Below are 9244 nucleotides of genomic sequence, written 5' to 3' on the forward strand. Positions count from 1 at the left end.
TCCGGCCTAGAGCAACTAAGTAAAAAGTCTTACTATCGGCATGGGTAGAAGTTTATGTCTGTATGATGACATGTTTCTCGTGGTTCTGCATGTGTCATATGCTTGATATGTGTGAAATGTTTATGAAATGATATGACTACGATATGATATGTTAATGTTATGATATTTATATATGTTATGGAGTAACATGTTTGGTGACATAATAAATGTTGGTACATGCTTTATGATATGATACATGCATGATATAATATGATAGGTTAAAGGACATGTTATGTGCCTAATATGACATAATATGAGGGGTGTACATTCAACCCGGCAACCCGACAACCCAGACCAACCCAACCCGAACTATAAGGGTTGGGTTGTGTTGGATTAGTATTTTGGGTAGGGTTGGGTGCATTTTTTTGAACCCGAACTAAATCGGTTTGGTTTTGGGTTCATGGGCAAAACCTTCGGGTTGACCCGAACCAAATAAAATATATAAAATGTATTAAGAATTCTTTTGTATTAATGGGTTTGTCAGAGTGATATTTTTGGTTTTAGTTTTTATTATTTTATATTGTTTTGTTTATATTATTTTATTTTTAGTTTTTATTATTTTATATTGTTTTGTTTATATTATTTTATTATTTTAAAATTCTTTTTTAGTAGTTTCTGTTTTTATTATTTTATTATTTTTTAAAAATAATAGTTTAGGATGGAAGGGACAAATAAATAAGTAAATAAGCCTATTTCAATTAAAATATTTTTATATTTTTGTTTATACAGTACGATTTTTATTGTTTATTTAATTTTATGATCTATTTTTGTATGTATTTTTGTTACTCTAACCAATTCTAAAAAACTGTTGGTATTTAACCAGTTAAACTATATTAATATGTTACCATTTTCACTCATTCTTTTTTATTGAATTTGTTTTTTTGGTCAATAATTACAAACTGATTTGTGTTTGTTTAGTTTTATCTAAGATTTGTATCGGAATAATTATAAATGGTAGATAAATAAAACTTAAAAAAAATATTGAAAACCCAACCCGAAAATAGAGGGTTGGGTTGGGTTGGGTTGTGAAAAGTTTCGGGTTGGGTTGGGTCACCAATCCAACCAACCCAAACTTTTGGGTTGGGTAAAAAAAAAAATCCCCCAACCCGGACCATGTACACCCCTACATAATATGATATATGATATAAATGATACAGTATTCAACCCCGATATATGTCTTAAACGCTATGCTGTAAAATGATATAATATGAAGGAAAAATGGAAGGGATTGATTTATATGGTTTAATAAATGAAAAACGTTGGGACCTCGTGCATGATCATATGTTTCATGCATCGAAATATTTCTCCGTTTACAATGGATACGAACGTATACATTACGAAAAGGAATGATTATTATGTTTATCATAATACTACGACGGTCATTATTCTTACTGGGTATCCGACAAGAGCACCAAAGAATGCTAGCCCGACCAACCAAGAAAGACTCATAAAAGGTGTGCGAAGAACATAGTTGAACTCATAATCAATCCTGAGTTTATAAAAACTACGTTTACAAAACATTAAAATCTCTGAACTTCAAATTCTGCGGCTGAAACAGAGCGGGGAAAAGAAGGAAGAAAAGATTCCAACACTCCACCTGATAGAGCTCTCTTACTAATTTGTAAGTTCCATAATGGCAGACACGATATCACCATCCGCTGCTTTGAGTGCTTTCACAGCCCTTGGTCTCGATACCCCAGCTTGAGTCATCACCAGTTCGATGTCCTTCGGTTCAACCCCGGACTCATCGACTACTTCGTCGTCTTGAGCAATGGTTGGTGCCTCAGGCTTTGATGTCAAATTACTCAAATTAGGAGCCTTGAACTGCTCTGCAGCTTGGGTTTGTAGCTGGGAGCTCAAATCTTCAATCTTTGCTTCCCCAAAAATGACGTAGGTATCGGAAGTCGGGCTCTTGAAGACGTCTGGTTTCGAAATGACAAAAAGAATCTGCAACGAAAATGACATCGATATTAGACGTATCTGGGATTGAATCGATTTAGAAAACTGAACTTCGGATGTCGAGAAAACCAACATTCTTGCTCTTCTTGACTGTGACACGGCTCACACTCGGGATTGGCTTCATTCCAAGTTTCAGCATTGCTTTGCGACTCTTTTTTTCGCTTCTGCTTTGCTTCGACCTGCCACTGGCCTCTCCGTGCCCTGCCACAAGAAACTCTATTCTCACAACAGATACTAACCAAGTAATGCATGTGCAACACACGGACACGAGACAGAGAGAGATCAAGGCAACATTCCAAACTAAATGGAAAGAAACATAAATTATCTGCATTCACTAGATAAGATTACTGATCAAGTCTCTGTTAATCAAAACTTAAACTCGTTTATATGCTCTGCACCACTGCACATGAACAATGAATAAGCAAATAACATAAAGAATTCCACAAATTCAATCATATTTAGCTTTAGAAAGCATCCGAGTGGAGAAAATGCTGAAGAAAACAATAACTCAACTCCAAAGGCTCCTTGTATTCATCTTATATCAGAATCAACCAAATGAATTGACGAGATTTGGAAAAGGCTATAATGCGTAATCATATGCACAATACAGGAAAAATTAAGTAACTTAAAGAGTTAAATAAAGAAATTTATGAGGAAATCCATGTACAAGGTTACTTGTTCAATATTCACTTACCTTCAGCATCATCCTCATCCTTGTCATCATCTTCTTCATCATCTTCGTCGTCGTCATCGTCCTCAATTACAGGTTCATCAGACTGCAATATCATTAGCAGAACATTGATAAAAAAAATTATGAAAATATACTTGTAAGTCTTACGGCGGCAAATACAAGTAGTTATCATTTTTTTTTATCTTGGAAAATGAACAATTGAATGATGATACTACATACATCATTAATACAATACAACCACATGATTCTAAAATACTGATATTCCAATTAAATGCACTCCAAACGGATTCAATAAAACTGATTTAGCAACAAAAAAAAAAAATATATGAAATTACATCGCGACGGATTCAGTCACCACAAGCTACTCTCCTCCAAAACTAACACGAAAATGACTTGAAACAGAGCGAGAAAATTGCATCATGTACTGGAATTTCGAACTAATAAAACATTGGATTCGAAAAACGAAATTGCTCAGATCACAAAATGAGTTGAAAAAAAATCCATCATTGCAGCTGATTTCAAACTACCACAAATCACAAGCAACTCTTAAGAAAAAGGTTAAAAAAATGATCTAAGACTGAGTTGCTTGTGACAAATCTTTCATTTCTAGCAAGGAAATAACACGACAAAGAGAGTAAGAGAGAGAGAGATTACATTAATCTTTTGCTCATCAAGCTGGGCGGCGAGAAGCTCTTCCTGAGTCTGAGCAGTCATGGCGTTGGTGAAGAGTAGAAGATAAGCGAGACAACCGGGAAAAAAAAACCACAGAATCCTTCAGACAGCTTCAGACGACAGAAGAAACCCTAAAACCCGAATTGACTCCACCTATTTATACAAGCTTTATTCGGGTCTGATTCCGGGTTCGGTTCGGATTCAACTTTAATTATACACGTTTATTTAATGTATTTGATATATATTAATTATTTTAATATTTAATAGATGAAACCCAATAAATATATTTTTCTCTTTTATGTTTATTATAAATATTAATTTCAACACTATTATTTTTAATATATTTAATTAATAATTTATTAAAATATTTTATTTAATCATCACATGAAAATTAATGCTTATTATTTTAAGCTTTTCTTAACCCTCCTATCTTCTTAGGATTGCTCTTATTAAGATGTGGTGTTGGTTCATTCATGTATTTCTCTTTTACTCGTGTGTCACATGCTCACTAGCTTCCACCTTAATTCGTCTCCGAACCACATCTTACTAAAGGAGGTACGACTCTAATACCATTTGTAACGACTCATGCCCAATTCGAATCATGATTCGAATTTGAAAATTTGAATTCAGTACTTGATAGCCCCGACATTTCTCTGCATCCTCTATGACATAGTCTTGAAATCCGAATTCGGTATTTAATGGCCTGACATCCCTTGCATCCTCTACAACATTGTTACGCTGCCTACTTTCTGCTTTTTAAGAGTGAAGACTATCCTCACTTACCAAAACGAGTCATTCCAGCATACTCTGTCCCCACTCACATCTTTTGAACTTATCGTCAGAATCACTCTTATTTGGATTTGGTATCAGTTCATTCATGTATGCTTCCTTTGCTCGGGTGTCGCAACGTATGTCTTTTAGTTTTTACACATTAGTAGTCTCGTCAATTTTATTTTAATAAAAAAAAAAAAGCAAATTCTTCCATCACAAATATTAAAATTAAAATATTAGTTTTAAGGTGACAAGTGAAATTAATTTGGTTGTCTGGTGAAGGACATGCCAACCACCTAATTTAATGTCTTGCTCGTAAAATAATGAGTACCTTTTACTTATAAATTTTAGAGCTCAAGTTGTTCGAGCCATCCAGCACCCAAAAATTTCAGGTTGATTCAAAAGATTTCAGGCTCCTATTTATAATGGTACAACAATCTGGAGGGAACAGTGGAAGAACACGTGGATCATGAAAAGAATATTATTTTTTGTTTATAATTTCATTTGAATTTAAAAGAAGGGTGGTAAGTTGGCAGTCCACCATCCAAAAGGCCACCAAAAAGAGCAGAGTTGTCATTTGCAGTTCACTTACTGTTCAAGTTTTTCAATTTCAATCCAAACCCTAACAAAAGAATTAAGAAAAAACCTATAATTTTTTTTTAATTTTCAAGTCGAATTTCGATGACCCACATTAAGAACACAATCAAAAACCCCAAAGTGAAGTAGAAATTTCAATCTCCAAGCGATTCCCTGACGTTTTCTTTGCCCTTCTCTTTCATATTCATCGCAGTCTCGTTATTATTACACACCCACATTCAAATTTTACTCCCACGCCAATAATGGGCGCACCCAACTCAGCCCTAGCGGAACACAGCTGCAATGGCCCTTAACCCACTTCGCCGGCATTGTTTCGAATGGGCAAAAACGACGGAGAACAGCCACCGCAGTCCGCCGTCGGCTCCAGGCCATCAGGCCAGGCTTCCGATGGCCGATTCTGTTGTGGGTGTGTTTCGATTCGAAGCCTCATTGGCTTTAGATGCATCTTCATTCTGCTATTGTCCGTTGCCTTGTTCGTTTCTGCTGTTTTTGGGCTTCCCCCTTTTCTCCATTATGCAGATCAAAAGGATCTGGGTCATAAATCCCCGTATCGAGGTGGAACTCTTCACCGATTCTGATATCTTTTTGGGTTTTGAGGGTTTTTTTGATTGATGTTCGTTTGTAGGGTACATAGATCTGGGAATTGTTCTGAGAATCTGGCTTTGATTTTATGATTTTGTAGCTTGTTCTTTCTGATTCTGTGTGGTTCTGTGTTCTTGCTGATTTTGATCGAGATTTTGATGCTCATTGGAGCTCTAGAATCAGTTATGTTTGATTAATTACATGTGTTCATCATTGCTTACAAATCTGATTTCATGGTTTTCAAGTAATCTATGGTAGTTTATGTGACAAGTTACATGGATTATTGGCTTAGTTAGTGTGTCGGGATTTGAACCTTCAACCTCGAGAAAAGGAATAGGTTACAATACCGATACCGAGCTTTGACGTTGGCCAAAACTTGTATGATTGACCTTAATCTAGAATCAGTTATGTTTGATTAATTACATGTGTTCATCATTGCTTACAAATCTGATTTCATGGTTTTCAAGTAATCTATGGTAGTTTATGTGACAAGTTACATGGATTATTGGCTTAGTTAGTGTGTCGGGATTTGAACCTTCAACCTCGAGAAAAGGAATAGGTTACAATACCGATACCGAGCTTTGACGTTGGCCAAAACTTGTATGATTGACCTTAATCTAGAATCAGTTATGTTTGATTAATTACATGTGTTCATCATTGCTTACAAATCTGATTTCATGGCTTTCAAGTAATCTATGGTAGTTTATGTGACATGTTACATGGATTTTTGGCTTAGTTAGTGTGTCGGGATTTGAACCTTCGACCTCGAGAAAAGGAATAGGTTACGATACCGATACCGAGCTTTGACGTTGGCCAAAACTTGTATGATTGACCTTTATCTCTTAGTTTGTCAAGAATTGGGTAAACATACAATTAGTTTGGTATTTGCTTAGCTTAAAGTTAAACATTTGTATTTGAAGATCCCCATTTTACAAACCAGTGTTGTAAGTTACTCGTGATTTCGCCCCTTCTCCATGTTGGACAGGTCGGTACGGCCTAATGGCTAATAGGATGTCTTATAGTGATGCATATTGTAAGTTATTCGTGATTTCGCCCCCTTCTCCATGTTGGACGGGTCGGTACAGCCTAATGGCTAATAGGATGTCTTGTAGGAATGCATGGAGATTCATGTTGGGGTTTAGTTGGAAGTGAGTTGTAGAATTTAGAACGTGTTTTGAGTTCGAAGTTTCGGATTTGTCCAAACTCGTGCATAATTCAAGAGCCTGGCTATTTCATTAACTAATGTTCTTAGTTCGATTTCCATCTCAGTAGAGTTGAATATTACCGTGTGAGGCGAGAATTTATTTTGTTAACGGTGGAAGTCGACACGAATCGAAATGGCTCTATTCTGATTACTTTCTGTTTTCAGGTCATGATATATTAGCAACATTCAACGTTGAGAGACCCGTTTCTTTGCTGAGAGACAATGTCGAGCAGCTCCAAACCGACATTTTTGAAGAGTTCCCTATACCGTCTATCAAAGTATCTATTGTTGTTTATGTTCACTGATTGTGCTCTCTCTATATACTCGATGTATTTTAATCCGATGCTCTTTTAAATCAGGTGGATGTACTATATCTAGATTCGTTATCTGGATCAAACTGTACGAAAGTTGTGTTCAGCCTCGATTCAGATACGGATGATTCAGAAATCTCGCAGACGTATCTAAGTTTAATCAGGTCGACGTTTGCAAGTCTAGTAACGAATCAGTCGTTCCTCCATGTTACCAAATCCATGTTCGGGGAGGCCTTTTCGTTTGAAGTACTGAAATTCCCGGGAGGAATAACGATAATCCCGCCACAGAGTGCATTTCTTTTGCAGAAAGTGCAAATTCTTTTCAACTTTACATTGAACTTCTCTGTTCATCAGATTCAAGTTCACTTCGGTGAACTGACCAGTCAACTGGAGGCGGGATTACGACTAGCTCCGTATGAGGTTTCGTGTATCTCTAACCGCTCATTTGATTTTCAATGCATTCATTTTATGGGATGTTTTCTAGTTTTAGAAACGAGATTGTTATCGATCGTGAACTTAATCTCTTATGAGTATACAAGCTACAAAAAAATGTTTTTATTGTTCCTTGTGAGATCCCATATCAATTGAGGAGGAGAACGGAACACCCTTTGTAAGGGCGTGGAAACCTCTCCCTAGTAGATGCGTTTTAAAAACCTTGAAAGGAAGCCCGAAAGGGAAAGCCTAAAGAGGAATATATCTGCTAGTGGTGGGTTTGGACTGTTACAAATGGTATCAGAGCCAGACACCATGTGATGTGTCAGTGAGGAGGCTGAGCCCCTAAGGGGGGTAGACACGAGGCGGTGTGCCAACAAGGACACTGGGTCTCAAAGGGGGGTGGATTGGNCGTGGAAACCTCTCCCTAGTAGATGCGTTTTAAAAACCTTGAAAGGAAGCCCGAAAGGGAAAGCCTAAAGAGGAATATATCTGCTAGTGGTGGGTTTGGACTGTTACAAATGGTATCAGAGCCAGACACCATGTGATGTGTCAGTGAGGAGGCTGAGCCCCTAAGGGGGGTAGACACGAGGCGGTGTGCCAACAAGGACACTGGGTCTCAAAGGGGGGTGGATTGGGGGGGGTCCCACATCGATTAGAGAAGGGAACGAGTGCCAGCGAGGACACTGGGCCCTAAAGGGGGAGGAGAACAAAACCCCCTTTATAAGGGTGTGGAAACCTTTCCCTAATAAACGCGTTTTAAAAACCTTGAGGGAAAGTCCAAAAAGGACAATATCTGTTAGCAGTGGGCTTAGGCCGTTCCATTCCTTCTATAGTGGGATATCTTTTGGCCCGATGATTTAAAACTTTGTATTTCTTGAGCTTATTTGTTTTGTTCAAAATGCAGATCTTATATATTAAACTATGGAATGCGGAAGGTTCGACCATGACTGCCCCTACGATTGTCCAGTCGTCTGTTCTTCTGGAAGTCGGAAATACTCCATCGATGCGACGACTGAAGCAGCTAGCTCAAACAATATCGGGTTCTAATTCTAGTAACCTCGGCCTGAATAATACAGAGTTCGGAAAAGTTAAGCAAGTTCGCCTTTCCTCGATTCTTAAACACTCCCTCAATGGCAGTGACGGGAACAGCCCTGTAAGGTCACCTTCTCCTGCTCCGGCTCCGGCTCCTACACCCCAGCCCCATAACTACCATCATCCCCCGACTCGCCACCATCACCACCATCACACCCCTCTTACACCTGCAATTTCACCTGCCCCTACAACCGAGAAAGGCGCACCGAAATACGGTTCCCCTGCCCCTGAAAGAACAGCAGCATCACCTAAGAGAAGTTCCGAGGCAGAGCCGCCCGGTTGTCAATATAGATACAAGAGGAAGTCCAGTAGAAAAGAAGGAAAGCAATCTCCTGTTCATTCTGCTCCATCACCATCACCAAAACATCGAGTCGTCTCTCCAGCTCCAGCATTAGCTCCATTACCAAACGTCGTTTACACTCACGTTCAACCACCGTCAAAAAGCAACTCCAACCACCACGAAACATCGACGACGAATCCATCATTTGCACCATCGCCATCCCCATGTGAGTAACAAACTGACACTGATAGGAAACTGAATATAGATAGTCTAAACTTTTAGAATTGACACAACTCGACCGATTTTGCAGCTGGTGCAGATCGTCATCGAACGATCACGCAATGGGGATTCACACTGTTTCTGATTCTCGCACACCATATGTAGCAGATTTGAAACGAAGACTGGCAGTTTTGCGATGAACGCTTGTCGGTGACGACGTGAGAAGGTGTGTGTGTGTGTAAGTGTGTAAATATGATGTGATTAAGAAGGAACTTAGATGGGAGATGCAGTTTTCAGGTCAAAGTCCACAGAGGTGGCAGGCCTTGATAAACATGCATGTTTTTCCACTGTTTTGTGTATTATCATCTTATCATCTCATTTTCTCCATAAAA

General features: G+C 38.3%; 2 protein-coding genes across 2 annotated transcripts; one reads left to right on the top strand and one right to left on the bottom strand.

Annotated features, from left to right (window-relative positions):
* Positions 1–1373: 1373 nt before the first annotated feature.
* Positions 1374–3493, bottom strand: LOC111803361 (nascent polypeptide-associated complex subunit alpha-like protein 1). Its single transcript, XM_023687726.1, has 4 exons — positions 3344–3493; positions 2693–2774; positions 2072–2199; positions 1374–1986 (listed from the first exon to the last, which is right to left on the bottom strand). Exons 1-4 carry the CDS (start codon positions 3401–3403, stop codon positions 1654–1656), a joined length of 603 nt encoding a protein of 200 aa, XP_023543494.1. The 5' UTR covers positions 3404–3493; the 3' UTR covers positions 1374–1653.
* A 1279-nt stretch (positions 3494–4772) lies between these two features.
* On the top strand, positions 4773–9244 carry LOC111803332. Its single transcript, XM_023687683.1, has 5 exons — positions 4773–5284; positions 6681–6793; positions 6875–7246; positions 8166–8859; positions 8944–9244. Exons 1-5 carry the CDS (start codon positions 5047–5049, stop codon positions 9015–9017), a joined length of 1491 nt encoding a protein of 496 aa, XP_023543451.1. The 5' UTR covers positions 4773–5046; the 3' UTR covers positions 9018–9244.

The sequence above is a fragment of the Cucurbita pepo genome, chromosome LG10, assembly GCF_002806865.2.
Source record: "Cucurbita pepo subsp. pepo cultivar mu-cu-16 chromosome LG10, ASM280686v2, whole genome shotgun sequence".
Lineage (NCBI taxonomy): Eukaryota > Viridiplantae > Streptophyta > Magnoliopsida > Cucurbitales > Cucurbitaceae > Cucurbita > Cucurbita pepo.

Coding starts and splice junctions, on each gene's coding strand:
- LOC111803361 (XM_023687726.1), bottom strand. CDS start 3,403: ATGACTGCTCAGACTCAGGAAGAGCTTCTCGCCGCCCAGCTTGATGAG. Junction 2,775..3,343: donor TTGATGAGCAAAAGATTAAT/GTAATCTCTCTC, acceptor ATGATATTGCAG/TCTGATGAACCTGTAATTGA. Junction 2,200..2,692: donor GGATGAGGATGATGCTGAAG/GTAAGTGAATAT, acceptor TTCTTGTGGCAG/GGCACGGAGAGGCCAGTGGC.
- LOC111803332 (XM_023687683.1), top strand. CDS start 5,047: ATGGGCAAAAACGACGGAGAACAGCCACCGCAGTCCGCCGTCGGCTCC. Junction 5,285..6,680: donor TCATAAATCCCCGTATCGAG/GTGGAACTCTTC, acceptor TTCTGTTTTCAG/GTCATGATATATTAGCAACA. Junction 6,794..6,874: donor TCCCTATACCGTCTATCAAA/GTATCTATTGTT, acceptor CTTTTAAATCAG/GTGGATGTACTATATCTAGA.